This window comes from Gymnodraco acuticeps, unplaced genomic scaffold, assembly GCF_902827175.1.
Source record: "Gymnodraco acuticeps unplaced genomic scaffold, fGymAcu1.1, whole genome shotgun sequence".
Classification (NCBI taxonomy): domain Eukaryota; kingdom Metazoa; phylum Chordata; class Actinopteri; order Perciformes; family Bathydraconidae; genus Gymnodraco; species Gymnodraco acuticeps.
This window is the reverse complement of record NW_022990189.1, coordinates 57667-85467: the sequence shown is the minus strand read 5'-3', so window position 1 is coordinate 85467 and position 27801 is coordinate 57667. Positions and strand designations below refer to the sequence as shown.

General features: G+C 40.7%; 2 protein-coding genes across 2 annotated transcripts in view; both read left to right on the top strand.

Annotated features, from left to right (window-relative positions):
* LOC117547280 (neoverrucotoxin subunit beta-like) overlaps positions 1–27557 on the top strand; it is a 59705-nt gene extending 32148 nt beyond the window's left edge. Inside the window, exon 5 of the mRNA XM_034217888.1 lies at positions 25303–27557. Within this exon, the coding sequence (XP_034073779.1) occupies positions 25303–25308 (6 nt within the window). The 3' untranslated portion in view covers positions 25309–27557. The remainder of the gene's footprint in view (positions 1–25302) is intronic.
* On the top strand, positions 12543–18353 carry LOC117547281 (neoverrucotoxin subunit alpha-like). The gene is made up of 4 exons (XM_034217889.1): positions 12543–12843; positions 13050–13149; positions 15015–16466; positions 16563–18353. The coding sequence occupies exons 2-4, from the start codon at positions 13059–13061 to the stop codon at positions 17117–17119; spliced, it is 2100 nt and encodes a 699-aa protein (XP_034073780.1). The 5' UTR covers positions 12543–12843; positions 13050–13058; the 3' UTR covers positions 17120–18353.
* Positions 27558–27801: the final 244 nt, after the last annotated feature.

The window sequence follows — 27801 nt, the reverse complement described above, 5'->3', positions numbered from 1 at the left end:
TCAGAATCAATATAGATGTTTTTATTTTAAAGTAAATTCAGATGGAACATAGTAAAAACATGTAAATTCTAATGTCCACCTAAAAAAAAACCTTTACTTATAGTGAAAACCACCCTTGCATGATGGGATAGTAGACTAAAAGCTTTAGGAATCCAAAGTATAACATATAATAAGTACCCTGTATCAAGATTGATGCAAAACAAGTGAAATTTGACCTTTTTAGAGAGATTTAGAAAAATAAAGTCTAAGCGGACTCACCTCTGGGTAATTTGGGAACCATCGGTTCCATTTGAACTTTTTCACTGTAAAAATCATTTTTATTACTTTGAATTATCACTATAGGTATTCATTCCATCCAAATACAACTGTTGTGAAAAAAAAACAAAAAAAAACATACTACTCTTACAGTGAGCCTCTGAATTAGCCCCGAGCGAAAAATGCTAACCTATTACAGCACCGAAAATCACTCCTCGCTCCCTTATTACTTATCCTAGCTGCACATCCAACACATTGTTTATGATCGCAAGGAGACACAGAATCTAACGGTGCCCACCTCAACAGCCCAACACTGAAAGATACAAACTCGCGACGTTATCAACAAAAACGTACATCAAAACAAATGGCGCTAGCGCTAATGCGCTAGGCTAACAATGACTTACCTTCCTCGTTTTCTGGTCTAAACTGGTCTTCAATGGCATTAAAACGATAAAAACGATGATGTAGTTAATCCATAGATTATTATCCAATGGGGCTGTGTCCCCTTTGAAATGTTCTGATAATCTATAAGCAATAAAACTGCAATTCCGTTATCTGCTGTCCGCTCTGTGCTCCGTGCGCTCTGGGTCCTGCTGCAATACCTGCTTCTTTACGCTGTAAACAATAAATGAAGTCTGCTGCGTAATGTTGGCACGCTGGCTGCCATTCTTTATACTTTACGCAGGACCATATCTCTGGAACCCATTGGTCGATTCGTGTGATTTACACCTTTTTCTTAACCATCAGAACCAATAGAATCGATGGGCAGTTCCCAAATCTACGTAAACATTACCATAGCGGACGTAATAGAGAAGCAAACGAAGCATATCTGAAAGTGCAAGCCTGGACGGCAATACTTTATACCGAGTATATTGCCATAAATATGATGATTGATTATCAGTAAAACATTCTACGTGACACAAAGACATTGGATTAACCTTGAGATGCGTTTTTATTCCGTTGAACACAACTTTTGATCACAAATCAAAAAAGGTAAGACGTAATTATTGTAATATTTTTGGAACCGGATGTTGTTTACTTTCTCTTTTCTGGCTGATAGCTCCAGGAATTCGAGGTTTTACAGTGATGACATTACATGTGTGGAATCTGTGGAGTCTCAGCTTTAAATCGTATATCTTGTTTGTGCAGTTAAGATAGTAATAAGGGCATTTCTACCGTGTGTTGTGTGTAAAAAAGCGTTAGCATTAGTTAGCATTGTTTCGCTCAATGCTAATTCAAAGGCTTGGTATTACTTTTGTGTTTTTTTTAGCTAACAATTGTTCTTATTGTCAGTTAGCGGAGTTTCTTACCTTTAAAAGGGTATGAAACATTAATAGTTTCATAAATGTTAAGAAGCCCTGAGACATGTGAGAGAAAAAAAACTGTGGGAGGGGTCCACTGGGGGGACCTTCGGGCTTAACTGGATAACATTGACAGTGTATTTTTGTGATCTCCATAATATGTTATATTTGGTAAAGATAGAAAGTATTATTAATAGCGTTGTGTGTTTATATTGACTGTTGAATGTCTCCTTGAGATACAGTAATGGACTGTGACAGACGGATAACTTAAATGGAGAAATGTGATGTTTGTAAAGTACAGCTATTTGAATGTAACTGTGTACTTTGAATTTTGAATAAGAAGCAATCCAGACGATCAACCGGATCCTGTGTATAATTCTTGCTGCTGCACTTTTCTGTTTTCTACAGAAATCATTTATTGTTGCTGTGGTACCCAAGCTTTTGGGACCCGTAACAAACAAATGTGTGCAGCTCAGTGTCAAGAACTGTGCTTCAAATGGTGATAGGATTAATTGTAGTGCTCCACCTGTATACATGTATGTTTGTTAATTTGAATAAAGTTCCATTGTGATTGACATAATTGTTGTTTTCTATGGTTGCCAATTGACCCACAGTCAATGGTTCATGAACAGTTCATGTACATGAACAGTTCATAGCCAGCCATTGAATTCTATTCAGTGACTGGGTATGAACTGTTCATGAAGTTGTTATGAACAGTTCTTGATATGTTCATGACCCATGGTTAATTCATGAACAATTCTTGAAATGTTCTTGGTTGAATACTGAATATCCCTACACTCACTGAACACTCCATTTCATGAATTGTTCATGAACCATTCCAGCACAGGAGTTTCATGAGTAGTTCATGAACTGCCCTAGTGCCATTTAATGTTCATGGAACTTTCATGAACAATTCATCAACTTTGTTATGAGCTGTTTATGAGCTGTTTATGAATATGGTTCACGGAATGTTCATGAACTTCTCATGACAAGTTCATGAACAGTTCACTATCATCTCACTGGGGTACTGGTTAAACTGGTGAAAGTTACCTAAAGCATTGCATCTTGGTCGAGATGACCTGAATCATTCTCAGCTTTACTTTCAAACTGTTTATGTTAGAATAATATTGAAAAGACTCGTTGTAACCCTGACCCTAGTTGGTCAAACATATGGTCCACAACAAGGCGGCCATCTTGAATTTGGTCAGATGTTCTACTTGGTGCTTGGTGCTGATGATCCATTACAGAGCACTTTACATTTCCACATTATATGCTCCAGGTTCTTCTGGTGATAACTGATCTTGAAGATGATTTCAAGGTCTCAGAAATGTATTGATTAGACATCATTCAAATGAAGCGGGCGATGCCATGTTAAGTATCAGCAATTCCTCTCTAACAGGAAGTGACATCATACGATCATGTGGAGGAGCTCTAGCATAAAGTGCTTTACCTTTGGGGTGGGGAATGAGCGACATTCTGAAATATAATTGTCACATAATGAGGTCAGAGTAATCAAGGAAGTACAACTCAGAAACCTACTTTCCATATTTGACATCGATACAGATCAAATGTTGAGCAGCTTGTTTCCCGACGTCGTGACGTTAAAAACAGAGATCCTTTTCACAGCAACTCGTGCACGTGTGATGTTGTGCACGTTGCTGTTTCCCCAATACATAGCACAAGCTGTGTTGACCTGATCCTGGCCTGTTGTCACTGTTCTAACTAGTCATATGTTAAGAAAGTGTTTTATATTATGTTGTAGTTTTAATTATGTTGTTTTGTGAAATCTAAATTAATATTAAACTCCCAAGGTTTTTGGAATACAACACTTTCCCCATAAATACACAAGTTGCTAAGAGGACTTTTTGGACTATAATGTTATTCTTGAACCTTTTATACACTAATCTACGTATGTGACAGTGAATCATAAGTTCTGGGTATTTCATGATACACTTATTTCCTTATCAATGAGACCCCCCCCCCCCCCCCCCCCTCTGTATTGCTTATCTAGACGCACCAGGCTTCTGAGGAAAATGGTGGCACCTTTACTCCTTAATCTCCGCAGCAGAAGGGAGCGGCTTCAGAGCTAACTAGTCATATGTTAAGAAAGAGTTGGATTCCAAGGAGACGCTTTGCACCTGGATTCCAAGGAAATGGGGAGGGAGTGTTGGCATCTCATTGGACTGCCTGAGGGTTAATAATAATAATAATAATAATAACTTCATTTGTATAGCACCTTTCATACAGGGGATTGCAGTTCAAAGTGCTTTACATCAGTAAGAAATAAGACATACAATCAGTGTAAAACAAGCAGCAAGAGCAAAGCATAAAGTGGGATCAAATACTGAAACATAAAAACATGGGGAATAAAACATAGAGAAATAGTGCTATGTCAATCACAGAGAATCGTGCAGTATAATAGTGTAAAGCCAAAATGCTTTGGTAAAGAGATCGGTTTTAAGCTGCCTTTTAAAAATGCCTAACGTATTGGGTTCCCTAATATTGTTGGGTAACGTGTTCCACAGTTTGGGAGCGTAGTTTACAAAGGCTGCATCATCGATCTTCTTAGGACTCTTTCTGGTGACCTCTAATAGACCTGCATCTGATGATCGCAGTGTTCTGGCGGGTGTGTAGTTCATCAGAGAGTCAGCAATGTAGCTGGGTCCTTGTCCATTTAGAGCTTTGTATGTGAGGAGAAGCACCTTCAAATCAATTCTGAAAGTTACAGGAAGCCAGTGTAGAGTAGCTAAGACAGGACTAACGTGTTCCCTCCTTTGGTATTCGTCAGTAGGCTAGCTGCAGAGTTTTGAATGAGCTGGAGTCTTCCAATAGCTTTCTTGGGGAGACCAGTGAATAGTGCATTGCAGTCGGCTAGATATAAAAGCATGAATTAGCTTCTCCGCATCATTTTGATTTATGAATGGTCGTACCTTCGGGTTAGGGTGTGTCATGGGAATTATGATTATCAGAGAATGCTTTGATGTTATTTAACATGTAAATAATGATACTCTGTAAGCCTTACACGTCAAGAGACGTAGATCTCAGCACTAGATGATCAGTCACAAGGTGCCATGTGAGCACACAGTGGGTGATCAGTGGTCTGATCATGGGTCTATTACTCTGATAGGGTCAGGGGTCAGTTATCTCCTGACTAAGCATGTATTCTTTGTCCCTGTATGAAAGCTCTCTCTTTTCACGTTGAGTAGTTGCACCCTGCTGTGGACACATTGCTCTTCATGTTGTTTGCCTCTTTTGCAAAAGATGAAAAAGACTCAGAAGGACAACTCTTTGACCAGTTTATTTCAAGAACTTCCACCACAGCTATAAACAGCCGGAGAACTCTGAGGCAGAGCTGTGGATCCCATGGATCTGCCAGAAACTGCAGTTCCTCAAATGATCAAGTGTCAGATATTGTTATGAAGGCTGTCTATCGATTACAAATTGCAATCGCGATTAATCGCATGATTGGCCAAAGTTAACTCTCGATAAATCGCAATTAATTGCTAATTATTTGCATGTTTTTAATCTATTCTACCTTAACCTGTTAGTTTAGAAGTCTAACACCAAGCGTCTGAATCAGCACTTAGCGAAACATGCTAACGCATCGTTAGCACATAACTCGCGACAAAGTCATGCTATCTGCACAAACTACATATCATATGAAAGCTGAGACTCCACAGATTCCATTGCTATAAGTCTCATCACTGTGCGACTTGATGTGGGAGTGGAAGGAAAGGCAGGAGTCAAAGATGACCCAGGTTGCGGACTTCAGGGGCCTCATTTATAACGCTGTGCGTAGGATTCACGTGGGAAAGTTGCTTACGTAGTAGAAATCCAAAAGATAGGTCCATACATTTGCCGCCATTTTCCGATTCACCGAACATTGCGTACCGGCGAGGAAAGTGCGTACGGCACTTCCTACGCCGGTTTCCCTTTATAAATCACAATGATCGGGGAATCCCTCCGGAGTGGAGTCATGACGACTGGATCTGAATTATGTGTTTGTATTTGGTGGTTTGTGTCCCAGCTGTCGATCAGCTGTGGGCAGGGTCTCCGCTGCAGCCTGTGCGTCTCAACCCCCCCCCCCCGCAGCAACCCTATATCCACCAGTTAAAGGAAATACAACTAATGTGTTGCGTTATATTAGCTGTTCAATTTACCACATATGGTGTTCTTAGCTTCCATACCTCCTGTGTTTTACGAGCGACTTATCAAGTCTTAGCAAACGGCATAAAACACGATTAAACGTGATAGTATATAAAACCATGCTCGAATCTACAACCTATAGAAATGCAACGGCGTCAGTTTAGACGTAATTCTGTCCTCCTGCACTCTAAAAACAAATGCCTTGGCTCAACAAAGAAAATCAACGCAACAGTTTGCATCGATGTTTATTGAGTTAAGACAACTTCTAATGAAATCGTCTTAAAGCAACAAAGTTATTTGAGTTAGGGGAGAAGGCTTTCCCTCTAATATCAGAGGTGTTTTTAATTACCACTTACTTCATAATTGGAGCATAAACACAAGTTTTGAAGTTGATTACTCAAAAGATTAAGTTGTTCCAACTTGTTTTACCACATGATTTAAATGTAATCTTAAATTGTATGGACTTAATTACCATCATTGTGAACACACGTTTTTAAGTTGACAAACATTTATAAATTAAGTTGCTCCAAATATATTGTATTTAATATTTTTCTTTCTTAGCTTTTTCATGTTTTTGCCTTTAAAGAAATAAATAAATTGATTCCACAACAAAAATATTAGGAAATTCACTTTTTATTTTGAACTGCAGTTGTTTATTTCAACACATGTTTCAATCAGGAGAGAATTCATTTAGGTTGAACATGTATTGACACATACAGTATGATAAGGTGCATGAACACCTGAAACCACAGCTGACTGCAGGAGAGAGGAGAACCATTTTATAGTTTGGCTGCAGCTCGCTGATTGGCTGCTGGAGAATGAGGTGAAATGTAATTAAAGAGAACGCCTGTGATGAGCTGGTTATATGCAGCTGCAGAGTGAATGTATACACACCCAGTCTTCCTGAAAGAACTTGCGCTGAGCTTCATTTCAATCTTGAAAAAAAAGATAAATAACACAAATTTAAATTTCCCCACAAATAATAAATAAACACATTAGCCATATAACCATGGGACACGGGCACACAGCAAATACATGCTGCCATCACAACGAAGTTAGAGGCCTTTGCATATTTAAAACCAGTGCCTAATATGTAACATCTGTAAAGTTTTTGTAAAACTACAGAAACAAACTCTCAATGGCCGCCAGTCTGCAGATCTCACACATCCATTTCACAAAAGATGTAACAAAGATGTTTGCACTGCCGACAGTCATTATCTCAAACAGTATGAACACATTTAACGCAGAATGCTCATTCATTTGTTTCCCTCCACCACGGTGGTTGCCATCGTATGGTCAGATCCTGGGTGGAGCGGTCACTGATGAAGGCGATATTCATGTCCTTTTGAAGCACATTAAATAACAGGTTAGCGCATAAGAGATAATGAATTAGGTAATTGCATACTTTTTAAACTCTTAGTGAATTCAGAGCCATTATTACCAGCTGCTAAAGCAACGCTGGTATTGTTTTCACCTATTGAGTCTGCATGTGCGTGTCGTCATGGCAACGTGGTCCTGAAGACACACAGAGGTGCTTTTGAGTACTTTGCCTAGTGTTTAAATGCATGTGGACAGATTTAGTCAATCACAACCGTGCAAGTTTTAGTGTCCCTTCTTATCTTTTTGGCAGGTTCCATATAATATGTGAACTGGTTACGTGAAGAGCAGAAGCCACTCTTCAAATGTTACACAATCCTTTTCTCACGCCCTTGCTGTCAACACCTATCCATGCTGAACGTTGCTAAGATATTATTGATTTGGCCAAAAGTGCAATATGCTTCAGAATGTAACTGACAGAGAGCAGTGCTTTTGTCCTGTGTTTTTTTTCCGCACCTTAAAATGTCCTTTGTATATTTCTATTTGTCTTAACTGTGGGAACTTGTCCAGGCATGTTAAATGGACTTGAAATCCTTAACTCAAGGTGTAGAACAATTAAGTTATCAAGCCAATTGCATGACTTACTACAACTTGAATTTAGTTTGAAGTCAATTAACGCAGAAATCAGAGTTCAAATTACACACAATATTAAGTTGATGTAATTACCAACATTATTACGTCAACACAACTTCTACATTAATGTTTGCAACTTCAAATGTTTATATAAATCAATTAACTCACATTTTTATCTTGCAACCATGCATTTAATTAAGTGGAGGTGAAAGGTCGCCTGAATTCGTTTTTAGAGTGTGCTTACCGCATCCTTTATGAGAAAACATTTCATAACATTAACACAACATATTCGAGGTGGTTTTAAATAACATATCCGTATTTATTTATTTCTCCAAGTTATGTTCCTGTGTGCACTGAGGAGTCTCAAACAGGCGTTTGTTTAATCATTTTAAGATTGGCTTTAATCAATGTTTGAAAATTAATTCTACATTCTACAGAAAAGGTGGAAGTGCTGTCACTTACTTACACAAATGGTGGTGTTACTCTTCTTCCTGGTAACACGTAACACCAGTGACATTCCTATACATATAAGCTTTGTATAAAGTATACAAATAATACAAAAATAAAAATACTTTAAGCTCTACTTGTTTCATCAAGTTAAGAGTTAGTTATTGCTATTTAACAGGTTTTAGACGTTTTTAGAAGGAATATATTTCTTTCTGTAGAATAATATGATAAATGAGAGGTAACATTTTATTAATGGTATTATTTCCACACATTTCTCTCCATTCTTCCTTCTGCCAACGCTGTCGCAGTTTATCGTGTCTCCCGTTATTGTGCGTAGTGCGTACGCATGGGTTAGAGTTTGCGTGGAGGACCGCACGTTTTCCCGTCAAGTTAGTATTTTATAAATCGCAAACATTGTGTAGAAACTGGCGTACGCCATTTTTTGAGCGTCTATCCCTTTATAAATGAGGCCCCTGGAGATGAGGAGATGGAGCAGCCGTCAACCTCCAGGATGAAGTCACCAACCTCCAGGAGCAGCATCTTGAGTGCCTCAACCATGAGCTCTGTTTTCTTGCTGTTAGGCTTGAGGAAATGTGTTGACGTCCATGTTTTTATTTGTGTGCAAAGTTTAAATCTCTCAAGTCATATTACAGGATAAAGGAAATACAGTTTAAACTGCCGTATGCAGAGAAGACGCCGACGTGTCGCACTTATCATTCATATTACATCATCAATCAGATCATCGATCATATAATATCATAATATATCATATATTTCCGTATCTGGCCGTGCAACACTCACAGCGTCACAGACTGTATGCAGAAGTATTATTTTAAGCAACACATTAAGTTGACGAAACACTCGAGTCAAATGTAATTAAAGTCAGATCGTGTCTTAGACGTGAACGCGCTCTCAGCTGGAGAGAGAAACCCTGGCTTGATTTACCGAGTTGATAACCAGCGTCGTAGGACCGCTTAGCGAGATCTCGTTTGTTAGTTTGTTGTTGTTGTTGTTGTTAGTTTGTGTGTTACTCAAACATATCCAGGGTCTGTTGAACTGGCTTCGTAGTACAGGGCACAGGTGGCTGGCAGCGCTAATGTCAAAGACACAGACATTATACATTATATTTGTATTTTACCAGGATGCAGTGACACAAATATTTACATATTTACATGTACTATCTACAGCACCCGCCGCCCCTGACATCCCCCACTCCCCCCGTTGACAATTTACTAGCGGTACCGAAGTGGGCCGGTCGAGAGTCCCGGGATGATTTTTAGTCCCATTCCACCACTGGCAACATGACCGTATGATCGCCCATATTGACGCACCTAATTCCTAAACTTCTAACAGATACAACATAAACCGATCCTTCAGCCTCATATGAGCTCTCAGACACGTTCAACATTAAACTGTCATCGCTGTCTGAGCTTGCTGCTGTGTGCGCCATCGTGCGTTTACATGCAGATGCTGGGATCCTGAACGGTGCAGCTGGAGCGCTGTGCCCGCAATGACGTCACACATCATTTGGCGGGACTTGAAGAATCCCCGAGCAGATCCAGGAAATGGTCAACATTGAAGGGCAGATTAATGGTTATCAAAGTACAAATATCCAAAATCAGTTCAGTAACGGTTTTCAAGGGGACAATATTTACTCAAATTGATGGGTTTGGATGATGGGGGAAACTCGTGTCACAGGCTCTTTAAGGTGTTGCTTAAAATAATACGTCTGCATACAGTATATGTGACAATGTAACTAAGTGTTGCACGGCCAGATACGGCTCGAGAAGCTGACTCAGATAAGGAAATATTGTGATATCGATGTGAGATCGATGATCTGATTGATGATGTGATGTCAGTGTGATATGAATGATAAGTGCGACAAGTCGGCGTCTTCTCTGCATACGGCAGTTCAAACTGCATTTCCTTTTTCCTGTAATATGACTTGATAAATTTAAACTCCGCACACTGAGCTCTGATTGGTCAGCAGGCGGTGCTTTCACTGAGTTGATCTCTTTTCTATAGACGCCGGAGCCGGGCAGCGTAAGATGAAAAAAAAAGTTATTTAGCCTTCCCAAACCTGAGCCTCACGCGCCGTCTATGATTGTATGTATTCATTGTAATCTGGTGAATGGTGGCTTACTTATTGTGTTCTGAGCATTACTGGTTAAACTGGTGAAAGTTACCTAACGCTGCTGCTCGAGTCCTCACTAACACTAAGAAAGTGGATCACTCCTGTTCTGAAGTCTTTACACTGGCTTCCTGTGTGTCAAAGAATAGATTTCTAAATACTGCTGCTGGTTTATAAAGCACTGAATGGTTTAGGCCCAAAATACATTTCTGACCTCCTGCTAAATGATGAAGCATCCAGATCTCTCAGGTCTTCAGGGACTGGTCAGCTTTCTGTCCCCAGAGTCAGAACTAAACATGGAGAAGCAGCGTTCAGTTATTATGCTCCAAATATCTGGAACAAACTCCCAGAAACCTGCAGGTCCGCTGCAACTCTGACTACTTTCAAATCCAGGCTGAAAACTTTTCTTTTTAATGACTGATTTTAAATGCCATTTTCTTAATCTCTTTCATTTTTTGTAAAGCACTTTGAATTGCCTTGTGTTGAAAAGTGCTATATAAATAAACTTGCCTTGCCTTGCCTTGCCTAAAGCATTGCATCTTGGTCGAGATGACCTGAATCATGCTCAGCTTTACTTTCAAACTGTTTATGTTAGAATAATATTCAAAAGACTCGTTGTAACCCTGACCCTAGTTGGTCAAACATATGGTCCACAACAAGGCGGCCATCTTGAATTTGGTCAGATGTTGTACTTGGTGCTTTGTGCTGATGATCCATTACAGAGCACTTTACATTTCCACATGATATGCTCCAGGTTCTTCTGGTGATAACTGATCTTGAAGATGATTTAAAGGTCTCAGAAATGTATTGATTAGACATCATTCAAATGAAGCGGGCGATGTTAAGTATCAGCAATTCCTCTCTAACAGGAAGTGACATCATACGATCATGTGGAGGAGCTCTAACATAAAGTGCTTTACCTTTGGGGTGGTGAATGAACGACATTCTGAAATATAATTGTCACATAATGAGGTCAGAGTAATCAAGGAAGTACAACTCGGAAACCTACTTTTGAAAGCCTTACTTTGGAATGAAAAAGTAGGCCCCTTTCATTCCACCCCATGTGTGGAATATAAAGTACACAGAAAAAAGTCGGCCGTTTGTATTTAATGAAGACTGAACCGTTTCAGTGCGCCTTCATTCTCCATGTTATTTTCCTCAGCCACTTCTTTAGAAGTTACTCATGAAACTGAATTACATAATCTGGAAACTATTCAACCATTCACGCCAAGTAGATTATATCACATCTTATATTGCTGTCTGCACAGGTACAGGATGACTGTAAAAACAACTAGATCAAATGCTATCCCCATAGGCGGCGCGTGAGGCTCAGGTTTGAGAAGGCTAAATAATTTCCGGCGTGTATAGAAAAGAGCTCAACTCAGTGAAAGTACCGCCTGCTGACCAATCAGAGCTCAGTGTGCGGAGTTTAACTTTATCAAGTCATATTACAGGATAAAGGAAATACAGTTTAAACTGCCGTATGCAGAGAAGACGCCGACGTGTCGCACTTATCATTCATATCACACTGACATCACATCATCAATCAGATCATCGATCATATATATATATATATATATCAGCTTCTCGAGCCGAATCTGGCCGTGCAACACTCACAGTGTCACAGACTGTATGCAGAAGTATTATTTTAAGCAACACATTGAGTTGACAAAACACTCAACTCAAATGTAATAAAGTCAGATCCCCTCGTGTTTTAGACGGGGCAGTGATATCATAAACCTGTTGTACGCTTTCAAACACTCGGTAGTTTATTTATTTTTTAACCAGTTGTTCTGTATTCTCCTTGCAGGTGCAACTATGTGGCTTGTATCCTGGATGATATGTTTAAGTCATCATGGATGTTTAAAGTTCATATTTGTCTAATATTAGTTTACTTTTCATTAATGAAGTATGACGCTGAGCTGTCAGTACACTTGTCCCTGTTTGTGTTTGGTCAAATGTAGCTAACCCCGCCCCTTTCACGTGAACGCGCTCTCAGCTGGAGAGAGAAACCCTGGCTTGATTTACCGAGTTGATAACCAGCGCCGTAGGACCGTTTAGCGAGATCTCGTTTTGTTAGGGTTAGTTAAGATAACTCATATCAGACATATCCAGGGTCTGTTGAACTGGCTTCGTAGTACAGGGCACAGCGCTAATGTCAAAGACACACACATTATATTTTTATTTGACCAGGATGCAGTGACAAAAATATTTGGGAAGGCTTAGCCTTCCCTAGCCTACAGTACCCGCCGCCCCTGGCTATCCCCTATTTCCTATTTCTTTGTGAGAGGTGACTTGGTATTACTTATGTCACCCGTTTAAGACATGTTCTTTCTTGTCTGTGGAAATACTGCATTCCCGAGCACAGTGGACTTTCTGTTTATCTGTTTATCACATGGTTATAGCATAATTCTGAGGAAGCCGTTACAGCCGGTTAGGCAGGTCGGAAATGTTTTGGCAGGTGTGTTCAGGAGTGAGAACAGGGGGTCAGGGGAGGAGAGTATCTGACAGTATATAAGTCACCTCACAACATCACATTTCATCAGACTTGAAGCTCCTGCTGGAAGTCAGAAGACCCTCACCCAACTCTGCTGATCTACACAACTTCACCAGGTGAGGACTAACAGACGAACACACATTTATTTTAAAAACTGTACTTTTCTGTGTAAAACAGCTGCTGGATTAGTGTCTGCAGGGAAATACTGCATTACTAAGCACAGTTGAGAGTCAGACTCCAAGTGTTATTAACTCTCAACACTCCTACTCCTTAACAGACGTTTAAATCAGGTTCTGAAGTCTGTGTTGTTTCTTCTCAACAGGTTGGAGAAATGGCCTCAGATCAAATGATCATTGCTGCTCTGGGACGACCCTTCACCCTAGGGATGCTCTATGATGCTCGGAGAGATGAACTGGTGCCAGGTAAGACTTCACATAGTCACAAAGCTTTCATCATAGTCACCGTACAACAACAATTCACCAGGCCTGACATTACTTTGTTAAGTTATCTTTTGATTCTCGTCGTGCCATTTTAAATTGAGTGTGTAATGAGAGTTGTTTCTTTGTCTCTTTGTGCACCTGTGTATATCGGGATGTTCTTTCACTGCTTTTGTCCGTAGATTATATTTTCTATGCATTTATTACACGGCTTAGTTGAATACTTGATTCTGATTGGTCAATAAGAACATTTCAGAGGTTATTGATACACTATAACACACCACTGCAAAATAATGATCTTTGCTGAGGAGGATCAAGGGAGAGAAAGAAAGAGGTTAAAAGACAGAGCGTTGGAAGTCAAATAAATGAACTGAAGCAGAAAGACAGGAAGTAAACACTAACAGGAACACGGTATGGGCTCTGTCGGGTTTAAGGACTTGTTTGTGGAAACTGTGAACAGACTTGGACAGAGAACATTGGTCAGAGCTCCATCAGTTAGTGCAGAGCGGAGTTTACTTTCTTAGAGGAAGAAATACGATCATTTTCAAGTCAATAAAATAATTTAAATGAATATTGGGAGTCAAGTCGTTAGTGTGTTAGTGTGCTAGTGTGTTAGTGTGTAATAAGCGGGATAATGTGCAGCGAGGCGGGCATTATTCAGAGTGATCAGGGAGCCCGACGCTAAGCGGAGGGATCTTGATCAGCGGGTCGGGTCAGAATCTACAGAATGCTAGAGTACAAAAGAAGATTTTTTGTTTGGGTTATTTTGTTTGTTCCTGTGGTCAAAGCCGCAAAGTCACAAATGGCAGATTTTCAGAAAAAAAGTTAAACTAAATAAAAAAATGTACAATTAGATTTTCTCTTAGAAAGTCTTTAATCTCAGAACTGAAAAAAGGAAATCACTTTAGATCTCCTCTGTACTCTAGAATTATTAAATATTGAATGCTAGAGTATTGAAGAGTAAAATGGCCACTTGTGAACCATTTTTTTATATTTAACAAAAAGTTCATTTTTTTGTGTTATGAGATTAAGGTCCTGCCCCATATCACACACACACACACACACGCACGCACACACACACACACACACACACACACGCACGCACACACACACACACACAACACACGCACGCACACACACGCACACACACACACACACACACACACACGCACACACACACACACACACACACACACACACACGCACACACACACACACACGCACGCACACACACACACACGCACACACACACACACACACACACACACGCATGCACACACACAACCCCCCGCCCCCTCCAGAGATCCTGGGTTGGGGAGATCTGCTTTTTAACATACTGTGCCGCCGTTCCGTGGTCCAGCCCCGTCCTGCACTTTTTAACCAGTCTTTTAAAACGGTCTTGTCCTCACAGAGCTTTTATAATGCTTTTAAAAGGGGTTTTACAAGTTCTTAATAGGGCTATGTTTATGGAGGTTTTTAATGTTTTTCTGGTTCAGGACGATATTTACTCCCTCCATGGTGTCGACAGCCCTACGCTCTTCCACAACCTAACCCTAAACCTAACCAAGTCGTCATCCTAAAATTAATGATTCCCCTTATGGGGACCTCCAATTTGTCCCCATAAGGGAGACGAGTCCCCACACGTGACTGTGTAAACAGATTTAGGTCCCCACAAGTATAGTAATGCTAGACCACACACACACACACACACACACACACACACATATTTCTGGCAGGATATGAAGCTGCAACCTGTAAGACTTTGAAATTATAAGTTTGATGATAATTTATATAAACAAAAGTTTTGCCCTGAACTGATCCGAAAACTGTTTTCTTTCCAATTAATTCAGGTTTCAGTATGTGTAATGAGGAAACTCTAAACGTAAAACCAACTCCTCAGCACAGCAGTTATTTTGAAATGTCTGCATCTGACTCCATCGAATCCAAGTCCACCATGATGGACATTGATGCTTCTCTGAAGGCCAGTTTCCTGTGTGGACTGATAGAAGTTGGAGGATCTGCCAAATATCTGAATAATGAGAAGAAATTCCAGAATCAGAGCAGAGTGACGTTTCAGTACAAAGCTACCACCAACTACAAGCAGTTGTCAATTGATCATGTGACTCTGGACACCAAACAGATGGAGTTTATTAAGAAGGGCTCAGCCACTCATGTAGTCACAGGCATCCTGTATGGGGCAAATGCTTTCTTTGTGTTTGACAGTGAGAAGTTAGAAGCCACCCAGGTTAAGAAGATAGAGGTCAGCATGCATGCTGTGATGAAGAAGATTCCTTCTTTAAATATTGAGGGAAGTGTTGGCATCGAGCTGACTGATGAAGAGAAAGCCCTGACTGATAAATTCTCCTGCAAATTCTACGGAGACTTCATTCTTGAAAGCAACCCAGCAACATTTGTAGATGCAGTGCAGACCTATGTAGAACTTCCACAGCTACTGGGAACAGATGGAGAGAATTCAGTTCCTGTGAAGGTCTGGCTGACGCCACTGAAGCGTTTTCATCCCGAAGCTGCTGAGCTGGCAGGGATCAGCAATGGACTAGTTATCAAGATGCAGGAAGCTCTGGAAGATTTAAAGGAAACACAAATGAGATGCAACGATTCTCTGCAAGACAAAGTGGTAGAGAGTTTCCCCGTGCTTCAGGAAGAGTTGAGCACTTTCCTCAAACTGTGTGGTTATTATAAAAAGAACATCCAGCAAGCCATGGCAGAGAAACTTCCCTCCATCCGTGAAGGAAAGGAAGATGAGAGCTCACTGGAAAAAGTATTTGAAGACAGGCACAAGTCACCCTTCAAACATGAAGAACTAAACAAGTGGCTGGAAAACAAAGAGAGAGAAGTCAACGTCATCAAGTCCTTTGTCGACACCATGGAGGGAGTAAAGATCGTCCTGAACCAGAACGAGCTGGACAGAGAGGTCCTTGCTTCAGGTGTAGAAGATGTTCTGTGCTTTGTTTTCACCTCCATGCTAAAGGGTGACATCTACCTCGATGAGATGGCTGACTTCTTGAAATCACCCAAGTTAGGAAGTACCGATGAAGAGGAGTGGTACTACTCCGAAGAACTTCTGAAAACAATGAGAGAAAAAGCCACATTTCTCCAGGGTGCTTCCAAAGGGCTGAAGAACAACAGCAAATTCCGTTTCCTCATAACGGCCAAAACCAATCCCAAATACAAAGGAGCAAGCATCTACCACTACAAGAAAGGCCAGCTGGTCAATGAAGACTTTCAACGTCCAAAGCCTCCTTCTGTGGAGACCATCAAACACAAGAGAGATCTGATCTGGTGTAAGTCAGGCTTTTTTTGAGTAAAATATATGAGTTCTCCAGCAGTTTGACCATCAAAGTTACTGATAAGATATTTTGTTATGTTTTCTCCATCAGATGCCTGTGATCTCAACCTGGACCCAAACACTGCCAACAACCGTCTCACTCTGTCTGACGGAAACAAAAAGGCAACGTGTGGAGCATCGCAGGATTATCCTTCTAACTCAGAGAGGTATAGCTCATGGACACAGGTGTTGTGCAAAGAGGAGTTATCTGGGTGCCATTACTGGGAGGTAGAGTGGAGCACCACTGACAATGAGTCTGTTTATGGGGCTGTTACATACAAGGGATCTAACAGAAAAGACAACAATTTGAGCGAGTTTGGGCATAATCCAGTATCCTGGTGTTTCGGCAAAGGTTTATATTCAGAAAAAATCCATCTTAAGGCATTCAATGTCAAGCTGAAGTGGCAAAAAACCCATCTCCCTGGTGAGTTCAGTAGATTCGGGGTGTATCTGGACTGGCCTGCTGGCACTGTGTCCTTCTACGGAGTCTCCGGCCACACACTGACTCACCAGCACACCTTTCGCACCACATTCACTGAGCCTCTTATCCCAGGCCTCAGGGCTCATCTTGATTCCAACTATGCCTACCTGTGTCCAGTTGAATTGTAAATTAACTGGATTCATACAGCGCTCTTTCAGTCTTTACGACCCATCAAAGCGCTTTTACATTGGCAGCCATTCACACACATTCATAGAGGCAGAGGCTGTCACACACCTGCTCATAGCCTAACGTTCACACACATCTACACACATCCCAATATAACTTAAACCTGCTACTCAAAATCAAAAATGCATTCAAAGAGGGACAGGGAAATGTTTTATTATTGCTTTCAACAATTTAGCGTGTATGATTGAGTATTCTGGGGAGTGGTGTTCACTGTACTCTGGTTAGAGTTCCCATTCATTAACATTGTGTGCAGTTATTGTCTGGTGTGAAGCGGGTACACCTGTTGAACACCTGAGAGGTCAACATGTCCCAACTCCTCCCACTAAGGCAATGATGAAGAACTCTTAGCTTCTTGGTCGCTCTAAAGTTTGAAATGGCAACCTAACATCCCATTCTAACTTTAACGTGCTCCACAGAATCAAACATTCATTCAAACCCAGAGGGACCAGAACAAACGAGGATATCAAAAAGTGACTTTTGTTTATCAGTAAATGTTGATTTCATCATCTTCTCAAACTGTTTGAAGCCGATGCTTTACGAACAGTTGAACAATATTTCTTCATAGGAACTTTCTATCGTAGTAACATATACTCAAGCATTATATATCCGGCAATCGCTCTGTCAAAACTGATGTTGAAATACAATATAAACATAATGGGGAACAATAGTTGCTTTTTCTGTTGAATTTATGCTCATTATTTTAGGACTTAAGGTTCTTCAAGAGCCGATTGCTTTTGCTTTGGCTTTTTTTAAAGTGAGTTATATTTAGAGAACACAAGAGGAGTCTTTTCTCTCATGAAACCGGTGTGGGTGGGTTTCTCTGTTGAGGTCAAGATTAGACATGCTTTATCAACATTAGAATGATGACATATGAAATCATAGTTTAAGTCAAAGACAAAGAATATCTGTTTTGTTAAATGTATCATTTTGATTATGTTGGGAATATCCTATCGCTTATTTCAGCATTTGTTTATTTCCTTCTTTGTGCAGAACTCACAGCTCATGAATAAAATAAAATGCAGAAATTGTTTTGTTTGAGAGAATCACTGTTAACACCATGTAGTTGGAAATATTGCTGATGGTTATAAAGATGAAGCAACATCAGATTCCTGTAACACTTCAACATCTGGATATGTTCACTCTGTGCTTTAATAAAGAGACCTGACTTTACTCTGAGGGCCAGTTGTTGTTATTTATTGTATTCTGGAAGAAGTGTCTCATCCACTATATTCTGACTAACGGGGTCAAATCCATAGTTTTCTTGTTATTGACTTTATATCAATTGCATTCTGGTAAATTGTATATATTCATTGTAATCTGGTGAATGGTGGCTTACTTATTGTGTTCTGAGCATTACTGGTTAAACTGGTGAAAGTTACCTAAAGCATTGCATCTTGGTCGAGATGACCTGAATCATTCTCAGCTTTACTTTCTAACTGTTTATGTTAGAATAATATTCAAAAGACTCGTTGTAACCCTGACCCTAGTTGGTCAAACATATGGTCCACAACAAGGCGGCCATCTTGAATTTGGTCAGATGTTCTACTTGGTGCTTTGTGCTGATGATCCATTACAGAGCACTTTACATTTCCTGTAATGTTTTTTCTGAACAGCAGTGGCTTCCTCCGTGGTGTCCTCCCATGAACTCCATTCTTGTTCAGTGTTTTACGTATCGTAGATTCGTCAACAGAGATGTTAGCATGTGCCAGAGATTTCTTTAAGTCTCTAGCTGACACTCTAGGATTCTTCTTCACCTCATTGAGCATCCTGCGCTGTGCTCTTGCAGTCATCTTTACAGGACGGCCACTCCTAGGGAGAGTAGCGACAGTGCTGACCTTTCTCTATGTATAGACCATGTGTCTTACCGTGGACTGATGAACATCAAGGCTTTTAGAGATACTTTTGTAACCCTTTCCAGCTTTATGCAAGTCAACAATTCTTAATGGTAGGTCTTCTGAGAGCTCTTTTGTGCGAGGCATGGTTCACATCTGGCAATGCTTCTTAAGAATAGCACATTCAAAAGTGGTGTGTATTTTTTATAGGGCACGGCAGCCTTAACCAACACCTCCAATCTCGTCTCATTGGTTGGACTCCAGGTTGACTCCTGACTCCAATTAGCTCTTGAAGAAGTCTTTAGCTTAGGGGTTCACATACTTGTTCCACCCTGCACTGTGAATGTTTACATGGTGTGTTCAATAAAAACATGAAAACATATCATTGTTTGTGTGGTATTAGTTTAAGCATAATGTGTTTGTCTATTGTTGTGACTTAGATGAAGATCAGAACACATTTTATGACCAACTTATGCAGAAATCCAGGTCATTCCAAATGGTTCACTTTTTCTTGCAACTGTATTCATTGTAATCTGGTGAATGGTGGTTTACTTATTGTGTTCTGAGCATTACTGGTTAAACTGGTGAAAGTTACCTAAAGCATTGCATCTTGGTCGAGATGACCTGAATCATTTTCAGCTTTACTTTCAAACTGTTTATGTTAGAATAATATTCAAAAGACTCGTTGTAACCCTGACCCTAGTTGGTCAAACATATGGTCCACAACAAGGCGGCCATCTTGAATTTGGTCAGATGTTCTACTTGGTGCTTTGTGCTGATGATCCATTACAGAGCACTTTACATTTCCACATGATATGCTCCAGGTTCTTCTGGTGATAACTGATCTTGAAGATGATTTAAAGTTCTCAGAAATGTATTGATTAGACATCATTCAAATGAAGCCGGCGATGCCATGTTAAGTATCAGCAATTCCTCTCTAACAGGAAGTGACATCATACGATCATGTGGAGGAGCTCCAGCATAAAGTGCTTTACCTTTGGGGTGGTGAATGAGCGACATTCTGAGATATAATTGTCACATAATGAGGTCAGAGTAATCAAGGAAGTACAACTCAGAAACCTACTTTCCATATTTGACATCGATACAGATCAAATGTTGAGCAGCTTGTTTCCCGACGTCGTGACGTTAAAAACAGAGATCCTTTTTACAGCAACTCGTGCACGTGTGATGTTGTGCACGTTGCTGTTTCCCCAATACATAGCACAAGCTGTGTTGACCTGATCCTGGCCTGTTGTCACTGTTCTAACTAGTCATATGTTAAGAAAGTGTTTTATATTATGTTGTAGTTTTAATTATGTTGTTTTGTGAAATCTAAATTAATATTAAACTCCCAAGGTTTTTGGAATACAACACTTTCCCCATAAATACACAAGTTGCTAAGAGGACTTTTTGGACTATAATGTTATTCTTGAACCCTTTTATACACTAATCTACGCATGTGACAGTGAATCATAAGTTCTGGGTATTTCATGATACACTTATTTCCTTATCAATGAGACCCCCCCCCCCCCCCCCCCTCCTGTATTGCTTATCTAGACGCACCAGGCTTCTGAGGAAAAGGGTGGCACCTTTACTCCTTAATCTCCGCAGCAGAAGGGAGCGGCTTCAGAGCGATAACTGCTGCTGCTTCTCAACCTGGGATTTAGTTTGCTCTAGTTTTTGTAAATATCTTTTTTTAATATCCCCAGTTTCTTTCCACCAAAGCAAGTGATGCTTAGCATGCACATTGGGTTTGGATTCACACAGTAGTGATACATACAGCAGTATTCATGTTCTCATAAGGGTTTCAGAGGAGCCTTTGAGTATGAACTTAATTGTCTCTAACCCTAAGAAGCACATGACATGTTTGACCCGCTGAGAAAAGGATGGAGGGGTTTGTTGCTCGTGTAAAATAAGCTCTATGTTCCACTTTCAGTTGTATCAGGCTATGTTCAGCAGAATAATCACATGTTTAAGTATCGAAACAAGTGATTCTTAGGCAGGCTGTGCAGTTCAGATAATTGAGAGAAAGACGCAAATGTGTCCTCTATGTGAAGATTAAAAATTGATGAAATCCTTTATCAAACCAAACAGTCGAAGCTTGTTCTGTACCGGGTGGGGTGAACATGGGATTTGACTTAATGAACAAGTGCCTTGTGGTCCAAAGGGCCTCCTGACCTCAGCCCATAGTCTCGTTGAATGACTTACTATTACACCTGAGTCCAAATGATGATTGAGGAGGGGTAAGTCTGCACGAACCACTGAGCCCAGGTGGTGCTGATATAAAGAACACTCATTTCACCCAGTCTGCCTTTTCTGGCATTGGTTTGTTTCAAACCAGTGCACCAACTTCTGAATGCTGCATGGCTAATCGTAGAAAAGGTCCTTCATATTCATCGTAATGTCATTTAGTCCGTACTTTGCTTTCTGATGCGGTAACATACTTATTGTATTCTGGTTAATATGATCATTCATTGGATAATATCTGTGATTGCTCTATGAAACGCTTTGCACAGGTTCACTGACGCGTAACATGAAGATAACGTGTTGTGCTGTTTTGGATTCACAGCTCTTTGCTGTCAACATTTAGTGAGTTGCTAAATCGAGCATTAGCATGGAAGAACTTAAAATGTTGAGATCTGGGCTTCCACCCTAATTATTGACTCAATGAAAGTACAAGCTTATCAAACCTGTGTTACAGTTAATGAACACGTCTGACTCTGCTGCGCTTCCTGTCAGCAGTTACTCATAACTTTGGAAGGACTTCTGTACCACGTTAACTAATGTTACTGATGTTCTTATTCTTTACTAGGATCCCCATTAGCACTAGCATGAGCATTAGCTATTCTTCCTGGGGTCCTCACACACACAAAACATACATAAAACATACAATGTTAGGCTTCCTCTTTGCCTTATACCCACAACTATTTGACTGGCCTCTGGCTGATCACCCATAGAGCAGAATAAAACAATTAATGCATTTTGATATTTGCTTTTTTATAATTTATAATTTCTTAGTCCTTTGTTGGAAAATGAGTACTAAAACTATACATTTTAATTTGTAATCTAATGGGCCGTTTCTAGCTTTTTGGGGGCCCTATGCAAGATGCTGTTTGGGGGCCCTAGGGTGCGTCTCACTTCGGTTATTTTTCATTTCCTCGCTCCTCGGGCTCGGTATCACCGGAAGTTGATTTTTCTGCGCCATCTTGAGTACCGTCCCAGTGGCCTTATTTTTGCCGGAGGATCGAGGAGTGATAACGGAGGAGCGATAATCGAGGAACTACCAGACCATCCTCCGGTGAAATCCTCAGATACTCGCTCCGCCCCCTTACTGTGTATCGCTCACTGATTGGACGATGCAGTGCATGCACTGTTCTGGCTGCTGTCAGACAATCAGCTGTGCGGCGTCATCACAAACGGATGTCGCTTCACGTGACGCTCCGGAGGAAACAACGTCCCATTGCTCTTAAAACTAATTTCCCTGCTTCTCGAGGTTTCCTTGTGTCTCTCCATGCTTCCCTGGTGGGAGGGACTAAACGATAGATTGTATATATAAATGGACGTAGGGTTCGTGACGTCACCCATAGGATTCTTCAGAGTTGCCGAGAAGCCCTTAGTAGGCGGAGTCGGCCACTAACGGCTCGACAGTGACATCAGAGTTCAACTCCCGCCTGCTCCAAATAAGGGCAAAGAGGCGGAGCCGAGGCGGGACCTCCTGCCACCGAGCTGGAAGTTCCAGAGCTAGCTGAAGCTACCAAGCTAAGCTAACATGCTCCCCATCTGCACACTGCCATGGCATTTTACATTTCTAAGGTAAGCGGACATGAAACTATTCAGCAAAACTATAAATAATAATCTAAGTTATTGAGTTTTAATATAATACTTCAGAATCTTAAAATCCCTTAACAATGCAATATGCAATTGTGCTAAATTCAACTCTGGAATCAAGAAAATATTAATATGTTTGCATGACATTAGTTATATTTTGATATCACTTAACTATACGTTTAATACATTTAAGTCAAGCTAAGCTACATGTGATGGTAGCTAGTTAGTGCTCTTACCTGTGAGGCCTCCTCCAAACAGCATAATAACCAGACTGTATCATTAAAACTAAGTACCAGTTCTAGATCCTTGACTTTAGACAAACAATTCAAAAGATAAAATGTATTTAAAGACCAATCTTTATTTGAATGTGCCTCTTAACCTGAGATATTAGTTATACAGTAATAGTATTGACAATCTAAAAAAACTGAGCAACTCAATAGTCAACTTTATGTTTCTTATTGTCTAAAGCATTTATTATTTTCATTTTCCCCCTCTCATATTCAGTGTGGACGGATTGAGACAGCATGGTGTCCAGAGAGCTGCAGACTTCAGGGAGAAACCTCCGTGTGATGGACGGATTGAGACAGCGTGGTGTCCAGAGAGCAGCAGAGACTTCAGGGAGAAACCTCCGTGTGATGGACGGATTGAGACAGCATGGTGTCCAGAGAGCTGCAGAGACTTCAGGGAGAAACCTCCGTGTGATGGACGTCCTGTCTGTTGGTTTGAAGAGGACTGAGGGTCTTTCCTCAGCGAGGAGGACCAGGCCTGATGGAGGAGCCCATGCTGGGCAAAGCTGATACCAACTGCACAGGCCTAGTCTGTCACTTTATTTGACTAAATGTGTTCACTTATACATTTAATAGGTTTACACCTTCTGTCCATATGTGCTTTTTATTTAAAACATGTTTGATTAACTTTTGGTTCACATTTCAATAAATTGTATTTGTATTTGCACTCCTTTTGTCCATTATTCTTACTGAAAATGTTAGATTACACATTCACATCTGACTGAAGATTGGTCCCATTTATTTGTGACGTTGCAAACTCTGCGGTACAAGGCACAAGTGATGTGAAGCTCATAAAGTGAGGCAAATAGAAATAATCAGCTGATGGAGTGTAGCTGTGGAAATAGCTGCATTAAATCAGCTGACTGTGTTTTCACAATAAAAGTAGTTTCTTAGTGAATGTCCTGTACTGGTCTTAACATCTCATAACATCAGCTTTTAATGTTCCTCTTGGATGTTCTTCTTGACCCTCAGAGAAGGAGAACATGTTGTGTCTTTCAGGCATGTCCTTTCCTAACAAAAATGACAGGAAACATAAAACATATTATTGCAGAACAAGTGTGTTATTTATGAAAGCGGTGTGTTTGTGTGTTTAGGGGCTGTAGATATCATTATTTTGTAATTGTAATGGTTTTTTTTTAATTTCAACAATGAGCTACAAAGACAATCAGATTATGAATAAACACTATGAAGTTCATCAACATTGAAATATATGTTATTATCAAAATAATATTTAACTGTTATCAAAACGTAGTGCTGCTGTAGAAGCTTGCTCTGTTGTCTCACTGAAAGAATCACTTTTACCACGTTTTTTACAGACAATATTGAGAGATAAATAGTAGCAGTTCTCACTATGTGTTAAATATCTTTGCCTTCAATACATTAAATTAGAAAGCTGACAAAGTAATATTGCTTGTTAACAATAACATCTAAATGTAACTTTTTGCATGGATAAAACCCTCAACTTAACTGATGTGTAGGTGATCTAGTATTTAGTATTGTTTAATGGAATGTATATCAGTGTATTAAAGTCAATACTTCATTCATTTAAACCAATATCTTTCTTGATTCTTTGTACAGTATGAAAAAAAGAGTCTTTGTACCTGAGCTGAAGTTCACTGCTGTGAGGAGTCCAGTTCTGTCTCTCACTCTCTGGTCCAGCCTGTCTGCATCACCTGGACACCTTAAACAAACAGATATATATGTAAAGTACCATGTGTACAAACAATATAACTGATTCTCTTCTGTTGAACATGTTGGATTGTGTATTGTCCGAGTCAGGGTCCTTTTTATTTCACTGTAACTTTGGAAGTTGTGTTACCAATGCTTACTGTTTATTTGATACCCATTTGGTAATGCAATTAATAAAAACAACAAGGTTTGGGTTCGTTCTTCAGATGACTGTGACGTTAACGTGTAAGCTCGATAATGAACTCCAGCTCAACCAACCATATTGTAATATCTAAGTAATCATCTTGAAATATGACATTAATATTTGTAATATACACACATCTTATTGTGAGGTTGATTTCACATACACTACTTCGACATTAGCTTGTCTACATACTTGAGCATAGCCGATTTAAATTAACCTTAGCGATGCATACAGTTCCTACTGTGACAACCCTGTGGTTGTCCACCAGTTGGTGCTGCTGTAACCTGTGTGTTTGTTTTAATCAGCAGTGATGGGACCCACCTGTGGCGCTGATTCCAGGATATAAGAGGGCTGCAGAACAGGCTCTCGCTCTCTCTCAGCTGCCCTGCTCGGTGCATCAGGACACCGCTCCTCTGTTCTGTTTTATTGTTGTTGTAACCACTGTGTTGGTTAAAATAAATGATTGTTTTGGGCAACTCCGGTGTGGAACTGTTGTCCTTATGTTACAAGCAGAGCCAGCTTGTAATATATGGGGGCTCGTCCGATCCAAGAACCAGGTGATAGTTGTTTACTTGATTTGTTTGCCTTGATTGTGTAGACAGTTTGTTCCTGGTGTAGGGCATTAAGGAGTAGCTTTGGAATTACCTTTCCTGATAGGCATAAGCAACATCTCCTTCAGGGGAGCTTGTTGGTTTGTTATTTTTGTTTGTTGTTTTTGTGCATAAACATGATTCGACATTTTTTTGTCATGGGTACACGTCCGTGGCTGTCTTGGTGAGTAACAGCTTCGCTGGGGCTTTACCAGGTCATTGGGTAAGTGTTTAAAACACCTGTCGTGGCATGCATGAAGACTAGGGTGAGACAAGATAGCTAGTATTGGGTAGGCAGTTAGCTAGGGGAGAGGTATTCCAGAGTGAAACAAAAAAAAAAATATTTTTAGGTGTCTGTGCACCGGGTTCAAGGGAGTTTGCAGAATCATGGCTACATTAACAGATTTTGTGAAGTGTCCCAGTGTGGAACTACTGGAAAAATGTATTAAAGACCAACTGTTAAAAATTGCAGATTATTTTTAGGTAGACGTTCCAAAGCAGGGTCGTAAAGACACCATAGTGACTACGTTACAGGCCCAGTTGATACTGCCAGCAGTGGCTGTCGATGATGGCTCTGAGGAGGAGTTGACGAATGCAGCTATAAATCCAGAGCGTCAGAGAAGTGCAGGTTTTTCTTTGTTTGACTTTGGTGAAATGACATTTGAACAGAGAAAGGAAATAATGCTGTTGCAGTACCAACAAGACAGTGAACGTGAGGAACGAGCAAGTGAACGTGAGGAACGAGCAAGTGCTCGTGATGACCGGGCTAGCGCTTGTGAACAGGAAACTGAGAGAGCGTTTAAGGTTAACTACAGTGGTGCGGGAAGCTGAATTGCAACAAGAGCGTTACAAGTTGGACCTCATCCAAGAGGGTAAGCTTTCTTCTGGGGTGTCCCCAGCTACTTTTGATGTAGCTTATAACTTGAGGTTGTTACCGAAATTCGAAGAGAAGACTGTAGATTCTTTTTTTGGACTTTTTGAGTGACTTGTGGTCTGATTCAGAGAAAACATTGCTGTTACAGTGTGTGTTAACTGGTAGGGCTCAAGAAGCATTTTCTGCATTAAGTATGGCTGACAGTGAAGATTACTTAAGGGTAAAGACTGCAGTGCTAAAAGCTTATGAGTTGGTGCCTGAGGCCTACCGTCAGCAGTTCAGGAAGCTAAGGAAGTCAGAGGGACAGACCTATGTGGAACTTGTTCGGGAGCTGACGATGAAATTTAATCGGGTCACGGCTTCCGAAGTAGTAAATCTTAATGATTTGAGGGAGCTGTTCCTTCTTGAACAATTAAAAGATATTCTTCCAGAACGCGTTGCTACGTACATGAATGAGAATAAGGTTAAAAATGTAACAGACTGAGGGTGTTAGCTGATGAATACACGTTAACACACAAGATTCATTCAGGGGAGCGATTTGACTGGGGGAGCAGAAATAACTGGTCTGGTGACCCCAGATGTACAGTAGATCCAAGTACTTGCTACTTTTGTTTGGGTAAAGGACACCAGAAAAAGGAATGCCCAGTACTTGCAAAAACCAAGGGACTCCAAAATGTTCAGTTTCCCAGGCCTGTTGCCCTTGCAGCTTCTCCCCACAAGGTTGCTAGGGATGAGGCTATAGCTGCGGTTAAACTCTATACTACCCCGCAACCAGTTGCTGCTGCGGTTTCTAACTACGGACCAGCCCTGCAAGAGGTGAAGCCTCGCCCCTCCCAGTTGGCAGATGAAATTGATCCAGGGTATGCCCCTTTCCTACGAGAGGGTTATGTGTCTTTGCAAGGAAGTGAAAACAAATTCCTTGTTAAGATACTGAGAGACACAGGTGCTATCGATTCATACATAACTGAGGGTGTTCTTCCATTTCCCTCTGTAACGGACACTGGAAGTGGTGTCTATAACATCAGGAAGATACGTCCCCAGCTGACACAGAAAGCGACTCAGGTTCTGGTCCAGGCTCTCGTCATCTCACGCCTAGACTACTGCAACTCCCTCCTGGCTGGTCTACCTGCATGTGCCATCCGACCTCTGCAGCTCATCCAGAATGCAGCGGCTCGTCTGGTCTTCAACCTTCCTAAATTTTCCCACATCACTCCGCTCCTCTGCTCCCTTCACTGGCTTCCGGTAACTGCTAGAATCCACTTAAAGACACTGGTACTTGCGTACCATGCTGCGAATGGATCTGGCCCTTCCTACATCCAGGACATGGTTAAACCGTACAC